Genomic DNA, 24,375 nt, shown 5'->3' with positions numbered 1-24,375 from the left:
TTTGCCCACCCACTTTTTCCTTGTTTTCCCCCGCTAAACCAAGAAACTAGGCAACAGTTAGCAGGCAAGCAGGCAGGCAGGCAGGCGGCCAGGACAGGAATGCAGCAGTTCCATGATCCATTCCCCATCCGTTCGTCCACCCCATCATCCCACCCACTCTATTAATAACCCCCCACGTTAAGGATCAGGTTACTCGAGGACAAAGTGCTCGAGTGCAACCGGCGAACCACACCATGCTCCACAACCACCGATCGAAAGGAAAAAGGAAGGGAGAAGAAATGGAACAAAAAGAAAAGAAAAAAAGAAAAGAAAAACGCACTCGAATACAGGCTAGGAAGAGGTGAGGAATAAAAAGAAAAAGGAAGGAAGGGAAAAAAAACATTTTCCCGATTGCTTTTCCCACATGCCGGTATTACCGGTAGGGTAATATTATGATACTCGAGTACTGTACTCGTAAACAGGTGACATTTCACCGTGGTACAGTACACATCGTAGCCGAAACAAACAAACAAAGCTACCGATAGACTTGGTGTACCAGTACTGTAGAAGCACTACCGTATCCATTCAACACAACTCATCACTAGCAATCACTCGTGACAGTGCAGAATATGACCGTGGGGCGTCCGGAGCAGGGTGGGCAACAAAGTAGGCAGATAAAGGCTGAGACTTACGTTGCTTCTCGTAACTTTGCCTCAAACTCCCCTGGTCCCTGCCCTACCCCCCACTCACACTCACACTCACACCATCGTTTCGAACAAGGCGTTCCCTCCGTCCTTCCTTCCACTCAGCCCTGGTCCGGTGCAATTGTGTTGTACTGTATGATGCTCTCTACCTGCCCCCTAACACTTTCACCCTTTGATGCTTCATGGTGCGAATGACGAGGTAAGCCCTACCGGTATGGGGCCAATGCACAGGACCCCGAGCGGATGTTTGAAAGCGCGAAAGGATGCAGCGTCCGACAGGATTCGGTGTAAAGTGCCCGTACTGTATTTTGTATACCAGGTATGTACGAGTACTCCTTGTTCCTGGCCAGCATGGAGACAAAGTGAAAACCCAACCCACTCGAAACAAATATTGAACTCTCCGGAATTCGCCGGTGGTAATGTTTTAGTAAAACCTCGATTAGCGTGCTGAGTCAATCCTACAAACACTGCGCCATTTCTGCAATGTCATTGTGCGAGTAATCCCCCAACTATTGTGAGTTAGACCTCGTCTCCAGCTGCATGTGATGGTAGCAAGGGGCGGGGGGGTTGGGTTAAGTGGTGAAGGTGATTACTCGCAACGCACTCGAGAGCTAGATTGATGGTTGATTTATTCATACGGCACTTTCTAGAAAAACACCCCCTTTCTCCAATCCCCCGCCCCGCCTTTCCCCACTTTTGCCCAAACATCTCAGCGCTTTGTTGCTACCCGTTGAAACAAATCGAGATCAGAAGAAGAAAAGGAAAGAAAAGAAAAAACAATAAAAAGCACCAAACGAAATAAACAAAGATAAAGGAAATCGTTAGGGAAATTGAAATTTATGTATCTCGTTAGAGGGAAAAAAAAATGGGGAATCAAGGAAAATCGTGGAAATATCAACAACTGAAGATTGGAAAGAGGAGAAAGTGAAGGGACAACAATAAACGAGAAAACAAAACAAAACACAATCGTACTCGCCTTGCAATACTGGTATAAATAGTAGTAATAACGTTAATAGCGATGATAAGAATAATAAAAAGAGACCGCGCCTTGTCCCCAACTCCTTACCAAAAAGCTTTATGAGAACAGAACCAAACTCCAGAATCGGCGTAAAATAGAAATAAAATCCAGGATATAGACGCAAAGCGTGTGAGTTGTTTTTTCTTTCTTTTTAGTTTGGAAAAACGAGTGGCGTAGCCATATAGAGGCAAACAAAACCAGTGGAAAAGCATCAACATAACTCCAAACGTTAAAACAAAGTAAATACCCAGTGACAAGAAAGCAATACAAAGGGGGAAGAGAAGAGAAAACAAGAAACATAAAAAAGGAAAAAGGACAAGGGGGTAGGATCGACAAGTCTTCTAGGAAAAGTCCTCGACCTCGAAAATGGGCTCAGGGCCCGGAATGGCCATTGCTAAATCGTCATCGCAGAAGACCCCCGAAGTACCCTTGGTGGCAGCAGGGCCCGGGAGGTTGGCGAAGATTGTACTGGCAGTTTCCCCGCCCGTTGGAGGCTGCACGGCCCGTCCGGCCTGTAACAGATGCGCCAATATTTGATGTTGGGGTAGTGTCATGCCGCTCTGTTCCCCAGCTGCATTATCTTGACGATTCAGGGCGTCTGCCAGCGGTATGGAACCGCCTGAGACGGTAAATTGAACTCCATAATTATGGGAGAGATCAAAGACGCCACAAGGCTCATACCAGTTGTCGGGCCGTTCCCACGGGATGCTGCCAAAAGTTGTTTGTTCTGGGGGAATGTCCGACACATCCAATACCCCGTCTTGGACCACTACCGGTGCTGTGCAATTTCCTGCGGCGGTTTTCCTTGAGCAGGACACCCGTGATATGTCTTCCTCCTTAAGGCCTTCGCGAGCGCTAGTGGATTCCTTGTCGACACGCTCCCGCGGATTATCCGCCTTCGAAACATCCTTTCCCCGCGGCAATTCTGGTGAGTATTCCACGTCATCGTCTACTACCACTTGGACTTCTTCAATCCACTTCCGCAAGTCTGCCATTTCAGGGGCAGAACTGTCAAATGGCAACTTCTTTTTCTTCTCATCTTTTTTGGTGAAGTGCTGCCGCCTGAGATGCGCCGCAGCATTGTAGTCGACTCCATACCTTTTCCCGGATTGACACGCCTTGCATTTAGCCAGAAACTGACCATCTTCGGAGATGTCCTTGATAACGAACATTTTGCGAGTGGGGGCGTGTTCACGCTCCACATGACGGCGGAGCTCGTGATCGCCTCTGAATCCGTCGGGGCATTCATTGCAGAACTTGCAGTGCACCCTCGGATGCGGGGGTCGGACGTAGCAAGGCTTGGTGGTCGATACCGCGGTGTATTTGGGGCCAGATTTTCCTGGTTTAGACGCTGCCAGCACTCGGCCACCAGTAGGGAGGCTCCCGGTCGTCTCCATCTTATCGTTGGATTCTCGCTGAGTTGCTTTATCGGTAGTGGTTGAACCCTGGCGATTAGCGGATGATCCTGAGCCCCCTTTGCGTTGGGCCTGACGTCCTTGCTTTTCTTTTTCTGGGACTCCAGGTCCTGTAGCGATCGTGGTGGAAACCCCCTCATTTTGAACAGCAGCCGTGGGCTCCGCGCCCTCCTTCACACGCTTGGGCTTCCGTGACTTTACGCTCTCCGATGCGGTCGATGGATCCCTTCGCATCTCGTGTTCTACTGCGATGGCCAGTGAGTGATCAAGATCTTCCACACTCGTGCTCGAGGCCCTTTTCAGCATGTGTTGCCCGGTAGCCTTGCCCAACGACGATGAGAGTTCGGCGTCGCTTGCGAAAAGTCCAACACCATTGAGCATCGTGTCCATGTCCCCTCGGCCAAAAAAAGCGTCGTAATCCCCACCACCGTTCCCAGATGTAGAGTTCCCGGTGGATGACGAGAGCCTGAGCATCATTGCTCCATGTGTCAAACTAGCGTTACTCGCCTGACGGCTCATGGGAGTCCCGGAATTTTGCATGTAGGGAAATCGATCGGTGGGAGACCCAGACTCTCCCTGAGATGAAAAGTGAGAACTCCGGCTCATGTGGGAAGCATTTGAATGGCTTCGGGAATGGCGAGTCATCGGATGGGAGAGCAACCCCGGGCTCTCAAGGTAGCTCTCGTCGCCTCCGGTAGAGCACCTAGAGGTGGGGTTAGATAACTGAGGCTGCATAGGAGGTGCGCATATGCCCGGCGAACCGTCTATGCTGAAAGAGTAGTCTTTGTCGATCGAATCATCGCAGAAGGTCTGGGCAGCGCCACTAACCGAACGCCGTGCTAGTGGGAACGGCTCGGAGCTATCGTTCTGGCTGAGATAATCAGTGAGAGCGAGGTCCCCGCCGCCACCCATCTGGAGGACCATTGATTTAATATCGTCAAAGGACATATGCTGTGAGGCTTTTGGGGGCGGCGCGGTCTCGTGGTAGCCAGGGCGACATGTTACTGAATTCGAGACCTGATACTGGTGGGGAGACCGGCCAGACATGAAGGCAAAAGTCTGCTGCGTTGTGGGAGCTGTTCCAAAATATGAAGATGTCTGCGTTATCACACTCCCCCTTAGCATACAAATACAAGTTCCCACAGTACAGCAACTCCGATCTGCGGGGAGAAAAATGTTTACCGAGTTAGAATGAGACATTCGCTGGCTCTCAATAGGAGATGTCAACGATTGAGACCCTCCTGGACATGAACCTGCCTTTTGGGTGACAGCTCTCAAATCACTACCCGCAGATTCATCCTGAACTGGGACAGCACCGTGCTCCCCAGTCGCTGCCCCACAAAACACATCCGCACATTCACCGGGCGAAAGATTCGGGTTCTCCTCCCGGAATTTCGTGAAGCCGAGAACATAGCTTTTTAAATCGAGCGGAGCCCCTTCTCTTCGGGGGATGCCTAAAGGCGGAGCTGCCATCACCAAACTTTATCTCTCGGGCAGAAAGGATACAGCAAACACCACCGTTCTGACAAACTAAATATCTCCTTCTCAATATCCTTCTTCTCTCTTCTCCTTTCCTTGCCCGACCTTCGCTTGATCCCTTCGCTACTTTTTTCTTCCCCCCTTTCTTTCTCTTTTCCCAGCTGCCCTCTCACCCACGTCGGCTCAAATAGACCCGTAGTATTGTATAAAATAAAATGAAAGGCGATGACTTCAAACAATTATAGTATGGTCTAGCTATGTCCACTGTAACCTGCTTGGTTATGGTCAGTAAGGTTTGGATGGTCTGCGCGTCGGGAGATGGGAAATGGGAAGGATGGCGAGCCAGTGACGACCTGGCGAACCCGATTGTGCGGACAGAGCCGAACAAGACCCCGCGAATATGAAGGACAGAAGGGGCGGACAGGGCGGCATACCGTTTGTAAGTATCAGGGCGACTGCAGCACAAATATCCACGACAACTATGTTCAAATAAAAAAAGAAAAGGAAAATAAAAATAAAATAAAAATATATCAAATAATAATAAACGAAGAAAAAAAAGATGAGTCGAAAAGTGAGTTGGGCTTGAGCGTTGTTCGTTGGAGCTTGGTTGATTGATCAAGCTGGGGCGGAAGAGGAGTTATGACGAGAGATGCAGCAGCTGGAAGTGGCAGTCCTTTTGAACTCGGAACTGATCAGGCTGCTTTGTGGAAGGGACAGGAAGGAAATCTGTATCACCAAACGCGTACTTTTGAGTGCGCAGAAGTGGTCAAGTAGATTCAAAGTGGTGGAACGAATGGTAGAATCGAGGCGAACGCTACTGTGTTCCGTAGTGATTGGTCCGGCGTGCTGGGAAGCAATCCTGGAGAAGGGAAGGAGTAAGAGGGAGGGAGGGGGGGTGGGGGGGGGATTGAATGAAAGTACGACCCATCATTTTTGTTTTATTCACTTACAATAAAAATGTCGAATCATTCGGCTAGCTAGGAGATGGGAAAGAGAGCATCAAGGGAAAATCGAAGGTGTGTGTGAGAGAGGAGAGATTTTGACAAGGGGGGGGGTTCCGTTCACGTACGAGTACTGTACAGTGGCAGATGCACAGTTGTATGATAGCGTAGGTACTGTACTGTACAGCACAGTAACCTCAACATCGCTCTAGAGTAGCAAGGAGAGGTTCAATAACAGCATTACCACCAATATAGTCTAGGCAGAGCATATGTACTAACTAAACTAGTACGTGCACTGTACAGTACATGTACGAATTCTTTTCTCAGCGTGCAATACCTGCAAACACTGTAGGACTTTTCAAGTAGACTCTGGTTTTGCTACGGGAGTACAGCAAAAAGTACCTGCACCGCAAATATTCTCGAGAGCGAACGGAACTCGGTCGGATGCCGCCGTTGCGGGAAACTCGGAGGACAGGGATGCAACGGTACTCGAATAGTGGTGGGCTTGGGTGCGTTAGTGGGAATCCTGCTTGTGTGCCTTGTGGTATCATTACCTTTGGGTGAACAACAACCAACCAGCGAGTCAGCACTTGCAGGGTATGAGAGAGAATGGAATAGTCTACTACAGTACCGGTAGCGATGAAGGAAAGGATTCGAATAAGGTGCTAGTACATTGCTTCAATTGAACACGGCGGGTACAGTACTCTGTGACGGAGAAGTGGTGGTGATTCTTATTAGTCTACTGTCAACATCTTCGACCCTCCCAACAGGAGCGGGCCTCGGGCATGCTCCCCTTCCCCCTCCTCATGCAACCTCCACCGAAAAGGAAGTGTGCGCATACCTGAGTAAAAAAGAGACGCCTGTTATCCTCGTGCACAAAGCGCACCACGGCCACATCAGTATTCACAGAAATAGAAACTGTAAGAGCAAGTACGAGTACTGGCAGAGCAGTTGGAGCATCGTCGGCCCAGTATACAATGCAGAAGGGGAAAAAAGTGGACCGCCGCATGCGAAGCTTGAGAAGTAGAGAGCTCCCTCGTCTGGCGAATACAGTAATTGAAATAGGGCTAATACGAGCACTGGTTGCACTTGCTGCTACATTGCGATTCTAGTGTACCGGTATGTGGTGGATGTATCATAATGTAGCGACAAGGCGGCTACCACCGCCTCTACAAATCCGATCAGTGTCAGTTTGCTCATCCTCTATCCGCGCCGGTGTGGGCGATGCACCAGATACCTATCGTTATCACACATGGGAGACGGACATATCGCCATAGCCCTACTATATCTATCCACTCGAGTACTGTACCGTGCTTAGGTACAACCGTAGCGCCAGAATAGGCACGACAGTCATCAAGAAAGGTGCACAGCAGTGTGCTCGAGTACCGGTACCTCCTGCTTGCATCTCGAACCCCAAACTCTAATCCAGGAAAATCTACCCGAACCAGAAAAAGATTCATTCCATCACAAATTCCGATCCTTCGTTGCGATCAAACAAACGAGTCCAATCCAGCGTAGTGGGGAAAAACAAAGGAAAGTGAGTGGTTGCCCTATCATCATGATGGAATTCATGCTTTGCGCACAATCTCATGCACCCTTCTCCCTCTGCTCTATGTGCACACACCCTCAGGCCCCACACATTTCTCTCCTGGGACAAGAGTTTCCTCTTTTCGCAGCGCATCGCGCTGCCAGCAGCTTTGATTGATAGTGACGCGTGTGGTATGAGCATCGCACATTACGAAATACACAAGTGCCGAAGCTATTGTTCTCCAATCGACTGGCGAATCACTTATGGTCCCCCCTGTCGACCCGCTTCCCTTCTCCTGGCCATTTGAACGTTGGAATGTGGTGTTTGGATCACTGCCCCACCGCTTTAGGAAACTGGTAGGACCAGCGAAAGACGGGCAAACCTTTTAAGCACTGTGCCATGCATTATTTTTGCGCTAGCCTTTCGGATACCGCTGGGTAGGAAATATGCCATTGGGGAAAAGGTGAATCTTTGGGTGATGAGAGGACTCTGAGGAACAGCACGAAAAATGATTCCAAAAAAGAAAAAAAAAGACGATTATTTCTAACATATCCGACCCCTTCCCCGTTAAGGATTTATCTGTGCTTGTGTGTCTATACTGTACTTAGGTACCGGTACAGTACAGTACTCGAGTGCTCTTGCTTAGAGGTATCATATTTTGTGCCAAGCAGAATCGAAGAACCACTTAAAACATAGCCCCGCGCCTCGGAAACTGCCTAATTTGATTTGCTCGAAAATAAGAATAAAAATTGGAAACTTGTCGTCCTGGAGATAAGAAGACTACTGGTCTTCTGCAAAGTTTTGACCGCCCGTTGCAAGGTGAAACCATTTAGATGGAAGAGTATGGTACAAGTACAAGTATCATTATATGTCTCACTCAAAAATTGGTATGGGTATCGAAACATTGGGGAGGTGCTCTCATGAATAGTTGGGCGGCCCTTCCCTCCCCCTCCGAGACCAAATGCCGATACCCCCCCCTTGCACTCACCCAAACATCTGGGTTTTAGCGGATCCTCTGCCAACACACCCTTGCCTTCGCCAAGCTTAAAAAGAAGCAACGAAACTGTCATGTTTAACCGTTCCGTGGCTCTGGGAATCCGAGTGTGTGGATATTCCATATGAAAAGTCTAACAAGAAATCCCGAAAGGAATGAATAATATTATATAATCCCAGAGGATCTTGTTACCCCCCCCCCTTCTTTCTTTCTTTCTTTCTTTCGTTTTTTTATATCACTCGCTCCAGATTCCCATGGGGGAGGAGGGGTGGAGTTGCGGGACTCAAGCACCGTTATCTTTTCCATGGGGCAAAAAAAACAAAACCCCCACCTTTTTCCCCAACACCTACGCCCCCGGGAAAACGGGATATTCGCTTATTTAGGACTCATTGAGAGAACCCATCCCCCGAGCTTACTCGTCCCAGGCGAGAACGCTGAGGGTATAACTTTGATCGCATGCACATAAACGCATGGATGATGGGCGACGGATCCTCCGGGTTACCCTCTGCCATGAGACGAGTACGAGTACTGAGCCCCCCGAGCGTCATGGGAGAGTGGAAGGCGAGGGAGGAGAGGTAATAAGGGAGTTGCCGGTGCCCGAACTGGCAAAGCAGGCGATGGCGGAGCAATCAAGTAACGAAAGCTTGCAGGTAGGCAGGCAATTAGGGAAACATTATCTCATTGGATATGTCGCGATAACAGACCTACTGTTGTTGAAGTACAGTACTGTACCGGTATGATAGTTATGATACCCGTTGTTACCTTTACCTCCGCCCCTTGGGTAGACTACAGTGAAAACGGCGTACCGGTACTCGTAATGTCGAAGCGTTTTTAGAAAAGACTGCTATTGCTGGGATCTTGGTGGGATGCAATAGCAGTCCTTTTTAAAAACACTTCGACACTACGAGTACTCGAGTAGAGGAGAGGAAAAGAAAGGAGAAGCAAGAAAAGAAATGAAAAACAACAAATGAGACAGCCGGCTACTGGCTGGCCAACCTTTGACCAAAACCTCGTCGATCCAAACTCTATCCACCCGTTACACCACCGGCGATGTGCACGGAAAACTTGTATTACGCATCAATAAATAGAGCAACAATCCATGCATTGGGGCACCAATGATGCCTCTGAATTTTACTCTCGACTTGTTCCAGATCTCTCCATCCTTTGTCTACCACTGGAATAACTTTCCGTCCAACCACCCCAAACACGTAATGTGGTCTGGTGATATTTCGCTAGTTTTTTCTGATCATTTCTTTTTTTTCCGTGATGCCTTCTTCAGGCCAGCTTCTATCAACGGGGGGGAAAAAAAGCTTCTTCGAAAAGGAAAAGACACTGTAACCCTCCGAGTGCTGTGACACACCAGCTTTGTGTGCAGAGTGCCTGGCCCGGCTTCGATAATTCCACGAGTAGGGAAGGTGAGAGGGAATTTTCCCCCTACATTATCAGCTGTACAGTACTCGTACAGTACTCCAGTACTCCGCGCCCGTCTTCCACTGCGATATCCGTAATCTCTGATACCGGCGACGAATCCAGCACTTGCACCAACTCTCGGGATCTAAAAGGAGTCTAGACCAGTCCCGGTATTATTCTCTCTTTTCCCTGTTATGGTACGGTTCTGTATGGCTTTCGCAGCACCTACATTAGTCAATTATGTTCTGGTGACTCGTTGAACACCGGTCGACACTCTCCATACGACAAAGAGAAAGCAAGAGATTGGGGGCTTCCGACAAGTTCAGTGGCCTCCCGCCATGTAGGGCGAGAGTCTTATTTTATTTTTCGATGGTTTTTGTCACCTAAGGTAGGGGGTAATATATTGTAATTAAAATTTTTTCGAGTTCCAATCGTGGCATTAGGATTGCGTGAGGGGATTTCTTGGTGTTGGAAAATGGGGTAAGAAAGGTACAGTACAGTAGCTTACCAGTATCAGTTGCTCCGACACGGACCTTATTATCTACAGTTGTAAGGATAATCCCACTGCGCTCACCCGATAATGAGTAAGAGCTACTAGTGTTGGTGGTGGCCAGTGGTCACCCTCAAAATATAGTAGTCACTGGTAATCCGTTTACGCCATGACCAGTGGTCAGGACTGATCACTGCGGGGGGACATTGGAGTTTAGGATAGGTTTGGAAGGAAATTTTAAGAGAGGGAATTAAGGACTCGATTGAGGCAATCTCAGGTATAGAGATTTAATTTTAATAGAACTAAGAAAGACGAAAGAAAAAAAAAAAAACTCCCAAGAAAATCTCCAACCACCATCTGCTTTCCCGGACAGATGTGACCCTAAAAAGCTGTCATTTTTAAAATCTGAGAATGCGATGGTCTATAATCCTGAATTATGGTTACTAGAAATAGTACCATGTCAAATCATTTTGTCCCATTGGTTGTACAGTACTGGAACAATATTCCAGAAAACCCCACTAGCATACCATTAATAAACCATCCCTTCATAACAATGCTTTCAAAGAAGACTAACTACCTCACAAACTTTGAGAAATGACAAACTGTTGTCCTGAGATAAAAAAAAGAAAAAATCATTTTTTCTTTTTCTTTTAGAAAGCTCTTTACCTATTTAAAGAGCTCAGTACTTAGTTTTCATAATAGATATTAAAAGAAAAGTGAGATTAAAAACATTTCATCTCTCATCTCCACTATCTTTCAGTGATTGAAATTTGTTTCCTATTTGGGAAGACCTCAACACTAAAGACCTTGCTTGCCACTGTTCATATCTGATTCTTCTATAAGGGGGACTAGGTAATCACTCTTCATTTTCCTATTGCTTTGAGACAATTTCCTGCCTTTTCCTCTCAAGGTCTACCCTCTTGAGAACCTCTCCTCACTTCTCCCAATATCTTATTATGTTGGTTTTTATTTTTAGTCTAATTTTGCTACAGGCTCACTTAGAATCAACACAGTTATGTTTCCTTATTTTTCCTATAGTGGACAGCTTGAAGTACAGTTTTCCATAAGTAATTAGAATAGTTTTCTTAAAGAAAGAATGAGGATTGCTAAACAGGTCATAGTTGATTTCACCATTTTCCTCTCCTCTATTCCTAAAAGTTAGTAGTATCCTATCTATTAAGTAATACTTTCTTTCCCAAAACAAGGAATTGTATAAGAGAGAAATCTTTTAATATATATATAGTTGTATTAGAGACTCAAAGAGGTTGTCAAGCAGGACATGAATAGGTTTCTGATTATTGTTTTAGCATCTGATCTACTACCTCTTTCTTCTCTTCTTAGTTGTGATTAGCTGAGATCTTTCTACTACCTCTTTGTACTTGACTAGCAGCTACTCAACTTCCATATAGCATCTTTTCAGACCTGCCAGTATTTCTGTAGTATAATCTTCTTCATACTATCATCCTACTCCTTAGTTGGTACCATACTGCTTTACTTCCACTATTCTGAGCCATGTGCTATTTATTTCAAGCTTTCTGAATAGATAATCTGAGTTCCTCTGCATAATTATATACTCCTTTCTTTACCTCAAAAGGAGTTTTCTCCGTATTTCCCAACTATACCTTCTTCTGTTAATTAAGCTAAAATTTCTTAGCAAATGTACTGCACTGTAATGATCCCTCCTTGGATGGTTAGTTCTTAGCGACGGGGAATGATACTTCTCTTCTCTTTCTTCTTCTTTCTTCATCTTACGATAGTGCTAGGCCTCTGCCTATGTTACCAATAGTGCAAGACCTCTGTCTTCAATCGGGAACACCTATTGTAAGCTTTCTCTAACTGTTCTTTGTGAAGAACTTTCCTTGGTGTAACAATAACGTTGCAATAAAGATAAAGATTGTAAAGGGGTTCTATATTTGTTAAAGTAATAAGTAGAAAAAGTACTTAGAACAAAGCGTGAAGAATCTATCCTCCTCGACCAGATCAGCCTCCTTATACAGTGTTCTTCCCGCCTGTAGTCATGTGACCCAAAGTGGTCACATGTGTGAAACCAAATCATAACAAACAAGTCATGTGACCGAGATTGTCACATGCTCAAAACCCATGACCTCATAACGAGGTGATGTGCAAAAACTCATAAATCAATCATAACGCAATAAACAGGTCTTATGACTCAACTGAGTCATATGTGTAAAATCCATGACCTCATAACGTGGTCATGTGCGAAACATAAATCATATATGCCAGGCCTACCCGCAAGGCACACTCTCAAGGCATACTCGCCAGGCGTACTCCCATGACTCATATTTGAGCCATATGTGAAAGCATCACAAATCCCACACATAACAAATCGTATGACTCGAATGAGTCATATGTGTGAAACAATAACATACCTGTGACTCATAACCATATGTCACGTGAAAACCTTTTCCTCGCCAAGCCATATTTGTGACATTAGCTCCTCTCCCCCTAAGCCTGAGTCCCATCAGGCTTTTTCTCCCAGTTTCAATAGTTCCCGTCCTGTCGAGTGCATGGTCCTTATCAGCTTGTAGAACTTTTCATCTGCTGCCCTCCATCTGATCCTTACCGATTCTAGGGTCAGATTCGCCATTTCGATTGTATGCCGCTGATTGTCGTTCAGCTGTCTTAGCTCCATGATCGTTTTGTCGTTTGCTGAAATTGTGGCCTCGGCCTGGCCAAGTTGTTCTCAGAGTCCCCAGATTTGCCTGTGTAGGCTCCTAATGTCCGGTTCTGTGTCTTTGGAGGAATTTTGGGCCCCTCTCTCCCTGGACAGTGTCCTCGTGGCCCATGCCTTCCTGGCATCTTCTCCTTCCAACTCTTTCCTGCTTCCATCCTTCCATGGGTAGTATCCCGCAGAGATTTTCTGTGTCCTATGTATCCTGCACCCATTTCTGAAGCATTGTTGCCAATACTTCAAGACGTGGTCCGGGCGTGGACCACGCTTTCGACATTCCCTTGGGAACCATCCCGAGCCTTCTTTGTCACCAAAATGTGTTTGGCAACCGTTATCATAGCATACCGTCCATGACATGGCGTTATGCTGTGCTTGTTTTTCCCTCTCTCTGAGTTCTTCATCGATTGGCCCTATTAATGAGTATTCGGAGCTGGTGGGTGTGGTTTGGCTGGGGCTATTGCCCCAGCCCTCATGTTGTTACAATAGTACGGGAGCCTTTCCCTCGCCTTTGTCTTGGTTGAACGTGATCGTTACCTGGGCCAGGCTTGCCTGGGTATCACTGGTGGAAGGTTGCGATGGCATCTTGTGTGTGTTCAAAGTTGTGTGCGAAATACCAAGTTTTATTGTGTGCAGGCAAATATCCTGTCCAATTGGCTCGGTATTAGAGGTGACTGTGGAAGATGCGAGAATCGACTATTTCGTTGAGCTTGTATTCTGATTCTCCATTGAGCTCGATCAGAGGAGAAGGAATAATTGTTTGTGAGAGAAACTTGTTGTCGTTATGTAATTCGAGGAGTAAGAGGTGGAATGTGTTATGTATTCGCATTGAGGGTGGAAGGTTGAGTTTATAAGCTTGGCTGCCTACTCTTTCCAGTATCCTGAATCGTCTAATTTTCTTGTAGTCCAATTTCTTTGATGGTCGCGTCGTATAGATATTGTGTGGTATTAGCCATACCATATCTCCCGGTTATATGTTCGGATCCGGTCTTCGGTGCTTATCATATTGTTCTTTTTGTTGTTGTTGTGCTTGACTCATTTTGTATTGTAATGTTTTGTGCAGTTTTCCCATATCTGTTTTGTCTGGTATTATACCATAAATCTTATGATATATGGTCTGACTTTGTGGATACTGTCTGTAATTCATCAAGAAGGGTGTCGTGCTGATTGTTTCTTGCTTTCCATGGTTGTATGCGAATTTAGCCATTGATAACAGTTTGTACCAATCATCTTGTTGGTAATTGACGTATGCCCATAAAGATTGTTTAAGTATCATATTTACCCGTTCTGGTTGTCCATCCATTTGCGGGTGGAACGCTGTGCTTATCCTGTTTTGTATCCCCGTTTCTCCTGTTACTTTCTTCTATAATCCTAATGTGAATAGTATTCCTCAATCGGTAATGATATTCTTTGAGAGGTGGTGAAGTCAGAAGACTTCTCAGAAGAATGTTTGTATAAAATCCCTCATGTTGATATCTTTTCTGACTGGAATGAAATGACTCATTTTGGTCAGACGATCCACCACGACCAGGATGCTATCGCAATTTTCCGATGCCAGTAGGTCCATGATGAAATTCATAGTAATTGTTTCCCATGGTTGTTCGGTAACTTCATTCGATTTCAGTAAACCATATGGTGCATGTTTAACCATTTTCGTGCTTTGGCATATGTCGTAGTTTTTGACATATCGTTTGACATCTTTGTACAGTCCTGGCCAACAGAATGACCTTGTGATGAATTCTGTGGTTTTAGCTGTTCCTCCGTGTCCTGCCCTTTAGATATTGTGGTGTTGTCGTATGATATCTGTCCTCATCTCTTCATTTTCCGAAATCCATTGTTTTCCGTCGTACCACATATTTCCATCCTTCCATTGGTATAAACCCAGAGCAATTTCTTTCATCTCCTGTTTTCCTTCTTTCAATGCTTCTCTTATTGCCTGAATTGTTTTGTCTCATTTGTTTGCCTTTTCAATTTCCCTTTCCTCAATTGATATGAATTGGATAACCTCCATTGCCTCGAAGTAGGTTTTTGGTAATAGTGTTCGTGTTTTTTGTTTGATTCTTTTGTCTTCTTTCATTTGTGGTTAGTCGCTTGCAATCCTTGTGAGAGCATCTGGCTTTCCACTTTCTTTGCCTCGTCGATATTCGATTTTGAAGTTGTATTTGCTAAAGTGTTCCATCCACCTTATCTGGCAGTAATTCAATTCTTTTGTAGTCATGAATGGGACTAGATTCTTATGGTCGGTTAGAACTCAGACTGGATGGTCGTTGTTTAAAACGTATCTCCTCCATTCCTTTAATGCTTGAACTATCGCTAATAGTTGTTTGTTCGCAACGTTGTAGTTGCACTCTGCAGGGGTCATTGTCTTGGATCGATAAGACACTGGCCTCCATTTTCTGTCTTCGCATTGTTGCGATAGTATGCCTGAGCATACATATTTTGAGGTGTCCGTTTCGATCATTTTCCTTCGGTTTGGGTTGAAATGAACCAGTATGGGTGCTAATGTTAGATGCATTGGTATTGCATCATATGCTTTCTGTTCTGTTTCTCCCCATTCCCATTTCTTGTCTTTCTTTGTTAGGTTATAGAGTTGTTTTGCAAGCCTGCTAAATCCCTCTATGAACCTTCGATAAATGTTGCAGAATCCCATAAAGCATTGAACATCTGTTTTGCTGTTTGGTTTGGCCTAATCCCATATTACTGCTGTTTTGACTGGGTTGACCTTAACCCTGCTTCGATTGATGATAAATCCAAGGTATTCTGTTTCCTCTTTATTGCATTCTCATTTTGTTGATTTGATCTTCATTCCTGATCCTTGTATTGCGGCCATGATATTGCTGATATCCTTCTGGTATTGTTGCATATTTTCTAAGTAGATGAGTATGTCTTCCAAGTATACGATGCAACATATGTTGAGGTACTTATTGAGTACCTTGTTGATCCATCTCTGGAAAGAGGTCAGTGCATTGGTTAGCCCGAAAGGCATAACCAAGTATTCAAACATTCCGTATCTTGAGGCGAATGTAGTCTTCCATTCATCTCCTCCCTTGATGCGTATATTATGGTATACGTCCTTGATGTCGAGTTTGGTGAAGTATTTTGCTAACCGTAGTCTATCAAGTGCCTCTCCAATCAAGGGTAGTGGGTATCGATCTTTCTTGGTAACCATATTGAGGGCTCTGTAGTCTACACAGAGTCTCATTTTTCCATCTTTCTTTTTGACGAATAGTATTGGGAATCCTCCTGATACGAAGGAGTCTCTAATCCATCTTGGCTTTAGGTTTTGCTCGATGTACTTCCTAAGTTCTTTGAGCTCTGTTTCTCCTAGTGGGTATCCCTTCTTGTAGGGAATCTCTTTAGTTTTTCCCGTTTTCTCGTCTTTGTCCAGCTGAATTTCTTGATCGATTTCTGGTCATCGAGGTGGTAGCTGAGTAGCTTCCTCTTCTTGGAAGAGGTTTTTGAATTGATGATATTTGTTTGGAATCAATTCTTTCTATCTCTATTTGCTTTGATATTTCTTGTCTTGGATTGCTAGTTCTGTGCTGATGTTGATTTTCACTAGGACCACTTTTTCATCTTCGTATATCCATTTGACAATTCCTGTTGTATCTCCTTTTTGATTGTACCATCCAAAGGCTTGTGCTGTGATCTCTTTGATCTTGATTCTCTTTACTGTATCGGGCTAGTTTTGGTCCATGCTTCCAAATCCCTTGTCTTCACTTGTAGTTTCTTTCAGTTGATCTACTTCGTGCAGATCCTCTTTGTTGATTTTTTTGATAATCAAGTGTGCGATTCGATCGCCTTTTTGGACTTCATAGTCCTCTTGAGCAAGGTTGGCCAGGACCACTTTAATTTCACCTGTATAGTCGACATTGATCACCCCTGCCATGGTCATGAGTCGATGTTTGACTGCTAGACCACTGCGGGGTGCTATTCGTCCATAGGTGCCTTCTCGTAGTCCGATGGCTATTCCTGTTGCTATCGTTACCTGCCTGTTGGCAGGTATCTTGATTCCTTCATTAGTAGACAGGTTGTGTCCGGCTGCTCCTTTGGAACCCTTGGTAGGCACTTTTGCCTCTAGGTTCAGCTTTTGTATCCGGACTCTCTTATCTTGCCACATCTCGGTGAACTTTGCATGCAAAGTCTCTTCTTCCGCTTCTCATATCAGTATCGAGTAGACAACAGGCAAACTGTTAAGACATCGTGTTGTACATAGTTCGCTTGTAAAGGTTATCTTGTTCTCGTTCCAATCGATTGTTAGATTATGTTTTCGCAACCATGGCATTCCGAGGACTATCTCATAGTTCTTGAGATCTGCTACCTGAAAGGTTGCTATTTCCCTATGGCTGTCAAGGTCCATAGGTACTGTCACTGTATGGATTATAGGACCCATTGCACTTGGCTTTCTATCCGCTAGGTAGACTTGTCTCACTTTCTTCACTTTTTTTATGTGGAGGCTGTATTTGTCGCAGATTTCCTTATCAATGAAATCTTCGGTTACCCCGGAGTCGCGCATTGCATATATTGTTGTTTTTTCATCTTCTTCATTGTATATCTTCGTCTTGATCATCACATGATCTCCATCTCCTTCTCCTCTTTGTGTATATAGTGCCATGTAGTAGTTTGCTAACTTGATGGGTTTTCCAGGTCCACATCTTGGGTCTCCCAGACTACCATTTACTGGGGACCCTCATCGATTTCCGCCAGTGAATCTTCTGCGTTCATTTTGTGAATGTTGCTCCTCTTTTGATTTTGGAAGCGATTATTTTCAACAGCTTTGGTGCCTCAGTATCCACTGTTGGGTCGGCTTCTGCATTCTCATATCTGATATCCTGCTTTTCCGCATCTTAGGCTGAGTTTCCTGTTCATTCTTCTGGCGTATTCTTTCTTAGACAGGTTCAGAGCAGGTCCTGCTCATGATTTGTCTAACTCTATTGGCTCACCTGGTAGTAATGCTCGACTTTCACCTCGAGCTGCTTGTGGTTTGAAGGTTCCCTCCACATTCCTGGATGATTGGACCACCCTGTCTGCTATAGTGCTTTCCAAGTTGCTTCAAACCATGTTTAGTTTGCTTTCTTTATCGATCACCCATCTTGCAAATCGTTCTGCTATTGTATAGCTTAAGTTAGAGATTCCCCATGCCTCTCGGAGTCTCTCACTGCAGTTTCTTAGTAGGATGATGTAGAGAGTAGCATTATCAAATTCGGCCTCGTATTCGAATAGTCGGTATTCATACCAGTTTGCCGAAAAGGTTTGTTTTCCTTGTTACAGTTTTTTCAGCTTTTGTCTTGCTGTCTCTTTGGTGTAGGGATTCCTGCATTGCTTGAAGAGTGTCGCCTTGAACTCTTCGTACATGACCTATTCCCTCAGTTTCCTTCTATCTTGGAAGGGCATGATTCATTGCCCCGCCAGTCCTCTCAGTAGAGATTCCACATATGGAATCTTGATCTCATCGTGGTGTTCTCCATATCCCTTAATGGCAAAATACTCTTCGCATTGTACTGACAATATTCCTAGCTTGTCTTTGGCTCTTTCGTATATGTTGGATTCTTTTGCTTTCAGTCGTTGGATGTTTCCTTGTCCTATGTTTCGTGTTGCTGCTAGAAATACATGAAACTGATTCCCAGTCATTCCAAGTATGCTAGTGCCTGGTGCGGGAGCAGCGGGGGCCGGTGGCCCAGGTACTGATGATCCCGACATTCTCTCGGGTCGTGTGGTTTCTGCGTGGGAGCTATCGACTGGTGATCCTTTCTCTGAGGTTACTAGGCTTGCTGTCCTCGAGGGCTCTGCTGAAACATGATCTAGGGCATCACTGAATCCCCCTAGGGTAAGGTTTTGATCGTCGATGTCGATATCCTCTTTCCTATCTGGGTTGAAGGATGCTGTCTTGTATCGTTTGACATCGCACTAGGTGACGCTTTGTAATGTAACGATCTCTCCGTGGATGGTTAGTTCTTAGCAACGGGGAATGATACTTCTTTTCTCTTTCTTCTTTCTTCGTCTTACGATAGCGCTAGGCCTCTGCCTATGTTACCGATAGTACAAGGCCTCTGTCTTCTATTGGGAATACCTATCGTAAGCTTTTTCTAACTCTTCTTCATGAAGAACTTTCCTTGGCGTAACAATAACATTGCAATAAAGATAAAGATTGTAAAGGTGTTTTATATTTGTTAAAGTAATAACTAGGAAAAGTACTTAGAATTCAATCTAATTTTATTTATACTAGTACTGCCAACACTGGCATACGACCAGTCTCCCCCATGCCCCATAAAACAAACTATCTAAAATACACTACCATGGAGCATTCCTCCTCGCAGCCACTCCTCCCAAACATAAATCCAAGAATCACTACCTAAGCGGGCTCACGAGTGCTTGCAGTGACTAGCACTGCCCCGGATTAACGCGTCTTCCCCCCTTGCTACCCAAATACCATCTTATACCCTCACCTCTATCCGCCCCCATCACAATTTGGTCCACATTTTCGACAAAGGAAACATACAGTCTGTCCCAACACCCTTTCGTCTTCTTGTAATGTAACCCAAGGTCCAAATATCCAGCCGCCAGTACTAAACCACAAAAGGGGCAGCAGGGTTCCTTCAGCATCCCGTTCACCTTAGCCTACCTCAAAACCACGGACGTCCATGTTGCCAGTTTCAGCTCATCCCACTGCAGATGCTGAGAATGCCAAAATCGATCATGACATATCCATAAGTACCGGGAGTATCTCTTGAAGTACTCTGCGAAGGTGGCGTACTTCTTGGTGGCCGTAGCGGAAATAGCAGTACTACAACAGGGACACTTGAATTGCTGTTGGTTAGGTAAAAAGAACCACTTCTTCGGCAGTGTCACCTCACCTGGCAAAACACAGCCACTACCATCGTATCTCTTCTCGCACCGGATACAGGTCGTAGGATCTCCTATCAACACCGTCCCTCCACTTCTCTCCTCTATCAATGTGCCGTCAAAGGGATTACCTGCTACAACCAGTTCTCCATCTACCAATCCAACATGGCGCGGGATTCCCAGACTCTGCCATCAATGATCCATCCACCAGCACTTCCACCTCAGAACTGCTGAATCCTTATAAAATCTTCATTAGCAGGGCGTCCTCGAGCATAGCGGGGGCACTCAGTTCAGTGGTGTCTGCCTTCCTTCTCTTCACAACTGTCATGACCGACCATGCCTGTCACACTGCGGATCTTGAACAAAACATAGGAATCTAATCGGGTCAGGCCTCAGAGGTGCTGGAGTGCTTTCGGTTCCTGGACATAGTACTCGTGCCCTTCCCTAGCGTGCCTGGTCCTCCATTCTTCCTTATGCAGTTCTCTAGCCAGGGCCATATGACCAATCCCAAAGCTAACCCCTTCCCAACGCAGGGCGCACAAGGGGCATCTGACATAGGCCTTAGCCTTCACGTCGACCATCTCATTACCATCAATGCCCATGTGGCCGGAGACCCAACCAAAGCTGACTCATGAAAATGCATTCAACAGGAGTACCATTGCCTCCCACAGCTCAGCCGAGTCACCATTCGAAAACATGTTGTCAACTATGATGAGGGCCAGTACACAGTCCAAGAACATATGAACTGGTCGTCTCTTAGCCATATCCTGTCCATGCCGCAGGGCACACACAACAGCAAATAACTCATATTCTACAATGCTCCAGGATGGAGGAACTGAGCACCCATTAACACGGGTCAAGGCCTCTCTCTCAAACACTGCTCAGGCTACACCAGTCCCTTCAGAGAACTTGGACCCATCAGTGTATATAACCACATCTGAAGATGTACAGAGGGCCAAGTACAACACTCGGTGGTGTGCAGCTATTGCCGCCTTGCCTTTCCCAATTGAGACTGTTGGACGACAGGTGAGCTCCTTGTCCGAAGTCTGCCGATGCGCCACCATGCCCTCCTCCTTCCACTGTAGTCATAGTTCTCCATACCATGGATGCTGGTCACAGTATCTGTAGTTGATAAACGGACTATAACACCTTCATTGCTGGTATCTTCCCTGAACAGTGACAGGTGGTGTCCTGAACTTGGCTAGCAGTATGTTGTTTGCCAACCTCATCGGTATTCGAAACACTGCTTGGAGGCAGTCGCTAATGTGCACCTGAATCTGCTTCACATACAACGCGGGGTCGGTTACAAACTCAAGTCCGTAGTTGACAGTTGGAAGGTAGGCTGCCAGCACCAAGCGGTAAGTCTCCACGCTCCTAGCCCACCAACACTCCCAAATCTCCTCCACAACACCGAAATCCTTCTCCTAACACCCAACCACCTTTCCAACCAATACTTTACATGAGAGGAAAAATTAAGAAATACATTAAACCTATACCCAAGAACCCATAGGTCCTCCGAAGGCAACACCATTTCTCCTAATAATTCCATTCCTTCCCATGTCTTATCTCCAAATTCAATCCACTGAGTCTTGAGGGCACTGAACCGCAGTTTCCTGGCTCTGGCTATACTGTCACAGTCTGCAAATATCTCTCCCACATGGTATCAGGTGGCCTTACTTGACTCCGCCGCTACTATAATGACCCCATCATCGACGTATAAGACTACCAATTGACATATACCAGGAGAGTATCGCATGCGTGGCCTGAATATATCTGCCACATACCCTCTGAAAAGGAATGGGGAAAGGGGTGAGCCCTGAGGTACACCTTTACTGACATGGTAAGGGCGAGAGACACATTCATTGAAGTGAAACTGTACCGACCGACAGGAGGCCCACTGCCGAATCCATTGGCAAAGGTATACAGATCACCTCCTAGCCACCAGAAAGTCCGACAAGAGATCAATATCAATGTTATCAAACCCCCCTTCCACATCCATTGACAAGATCAGTCTTTTGTACTCTTGTTATGTCGTAGGAATTCAAATAATACCACCACAGCATCATGAACGCCCCGCTTACATCGAAATCCAAACTGTATTTCCCCCAGATCAAGGAAGGCGGCCAGTCTCAACAGGACAACCTGTTCTGCAACTTTCACCAGTGTCAGTAGGAGGTGTATCATTCTCCAGGATTCCACGACATCGTACCTTAGTTTTTCCAGTTTGGGTATGAGTACTACCTCAGCCTTGTGCCAGTCTGGAATATCGTGCCACAGCCCATAGTCCACCAGGCGCCTCAATGTTATTGTATCTCTTCGTTTTCAAAACCGTAGGAAGAGATAGCCAATATCATCCTCGCCTGGGCCTGTATTCGTAGGGTACCTAGTAAGGGTAACTTCCATCTCTTGAGCACTGTCCATATCGATCTCAAACTCTTCCCATAAGGTGGGGTTAACAGGAGACAACTGCTGTTCAATTAGGTCACTAATGTCTGAATGTGTAGTAGCATAGGACCCATCTGTTCGTGCCATGGAGAGGAGGGTTCGCTTAGCTTCCAACTTCCTTGCCAACCTAAAAATATCTGGGTCTTGGCTCTCGGCTATTTTTTCCCTGATATGTTTCAATCTAGCCCTTAGCAGGCATGTTCGGTATACACATTGGGCTAATTTGTAGTCCTCCGTCCGCTCTACCTTGCGTTTAGAGTATCAACGTAGCCGGGCCACATCCAACCTCATCCTGTCCAACTCGGGTGTCCACCACGCACTGACCTCTGCCAACAGAGGCCGGTGGGAGTACATCTACCACTCGTCTCACTCCTTCTCACAACTTTCCATCTTCCATCTCTTGCAGGGCATCCAACTGTTTCCCAACCTTTTCCTAGACTACCTTCTTCCAGGCTGGCCTTCGACGCATGATATTATCAGGGAGGTCAATTGCCAACTTAAGAGCTTGAGCACTATGCTCACAGCCAGCGGCGTTGAGGTATCGATGCCTAATATATGGTGCCCGGTGTAGGCAAAGGTCGATTCTGGAAACATCCTGAAAGGTTGGTACCGTTAGGGGAACCATGTTCATATCGTGAATTGGGGCAGTAAACCACTGTTTTAGCCACCGTCCACCCGTATTATTGCAGTCTGTATTGGGGTCCCAATCTTGGTATCTGGTATTAAAGTCACCAAACACAATGTCTGGTTCCCCGAGTTCGTCCAACTAGCCAACAAATTGGTCCTTAGTGTAACTGGGCCAGAAGTAGACTCCTGTAAGTACCTTCTTCACTCTCTTCTCCCAATAGCTAACGCTGGCACTACTCTCTCCGTGCCCCACCATCTCAAACATCCCACAAATATAGGATCTAACAAACACCTCAACACCTGACTTCTTAACAATAGAAAACAAATCCCACCCATCAACATCTATAGGTATATGTAGTACCTCCAGATCCACTGGTGGTTCAATAATAAAAAACAAATTAACGAAAGAAAATAAATCAAATGCTAGTGCCCGATTACTACTACTCCTTCCCACGTTTAATGCCATTGTGGTAATAAGCATTAAAAGGGAGCTTCAACTGATCCACTCGGGCCACAATGGCCAGAGGCGTACGGAACACCACTATCCTGGTTCCAGGCGGTCCAAAAAGTATCTTCCCGGTAGGGTTTGGCGGTGGTTGTAGTTTTCAAAATCCCACGCGCTGGGGAGGGAGAGGGGGAGGGGCATCCAGGTTCCTTACACATAGCCTTATCCGACTTCTGACGAGGGCCTTCATCTTCCTCGTCACTGCTGATCTCGACCAGTCATGGTATTGGAGATCTTCCACAACTATGGTGTCGTCTCCAGGCCCTCCTCACTTGACTTCACAGTTGTTTCGGTTCCTTAGCAGGTTCCATTGGTGGAGCGGCCCCTTGATTTGGACTCGCGGATGATGGAGCTGGGGGTGACAACCTGACTCCTAGACACTGCTCGTATCCAGTGAAATGGTCCGTCTGGTCACAAAGCCAGCATTGTTTTCTAGTGTGTCCACAGGCCTGGCCCACACCTCCTGGGCATCCAAGCTTGCTGCACATATATTCCCGGGAGAAATGGGCTCCAAAACAGAATCGACAGCAGGGTGGATGACCACACGTAGCCTCAAAGTGGCAAGTCTTCAGGCATTTACCACAAACCTTTAAGGGTCTGTGATCTTCAAGCACTCGAACATTGCGGGCTCCTCCTCTCAACCAAATCTTTCCCTCGGCCAACCTTTCCCTGATAGCCTCATTTCTTTTGACCACAAAACTGATACCACATATTGTACCATTAGCCTGCCTCATGGCGTGGATGGACCCCATAATATCTGGCCTGGATACCGTTACTACACCAGTGTTGGATTGTTCCAGGTTAGTGTGGAGGCCATCGAAAGCTGTGCTTCCGGTCTATCTCTCAACCCTGCATATTGACCCTCATCCTGTGTCAGCAAAGTGGGACCCCAGAAACAAAGATCTTCACCTTTTCCAGATTTCTCTGAAACTTGAACTCCGGGAGCGACAATTCTCTAAGCAGGTCAAGCCTAGCCATGTCGAGCTGGCTGCCTAATTTTGTAACAGAATGTCCTGCCAGGGTCAAAAAGATACAACCAATTTCAGGCCGGATGTGCCCAGTACAGATGTACGGGGCACTGCCTCGAATCTTTCCCTGATTTGAGATGGTCATATTGATCCGATTCCAAATTGCCTCAATGCCCACCCCTTCTGGTATGGCCACTTGTTTGCAAGTGGGGAATCGCATAATAATATGCCTTCCACGGGCATCCGAGGTCGGTGACGACTGTAGTGGTGCCGGTACCATGTTGAGTGGGACGGGAGGTCCCTGCAGAACCTATCGGTACTCTTGTCGCATTGGGGCTGC

At 46.1% G+C, this 24,375-nt stretch overlaps 1 protein-coding gene; it reads right to left on the bottom strand.

Annotated features, from left to right (window-relative positions):
- Positions 1–1,298: 1,298 nt before the first annotated feature.
- GSTUM_00010565001 (uncharacterized protein) lies at positions 1,299–5,219 on the bottom strand. XM_002841386.2 has 3 exons: positions 5,030–5,219; positions 4,299–4,866; positions 1,299–4,214 (listed from the first exon to the last, which is right to left on the bottom strand). Exons 2-3 carry the CDS (start codon positions 4,587–4,589, stop codon positions 2,043–2,045), a joined length of 2,463 nt encoding a protein of 820 aa, XP_002841432.1. The 5' UTR covers positions 4,590–4,866; positions 5,030–5,219; the 3' UTR covers positions 1,299–2,042.
- Between the last annotated feature and the right edge of the window lie 19,156 nt (positions 5,220–24,375).

The sequence above is a fragment of the Tuber melanosporum genome (genome assembly GCF_000151645.1).
Source record: "Tuber melanosporum whole genome shotgun sequence assembly, scaffold_70, strain Mel28".
In the NCBI taxonomy this organism is placed as follows: Eukaryota; Fungi; Ascomycota; class Pezizomycetes; order Pezizales; family Tuberaceae; genus Tuber; species Tuber melanosporum.
This window is presented reverse-complemented; position numbering and strand designations above follow the sequence as displayed.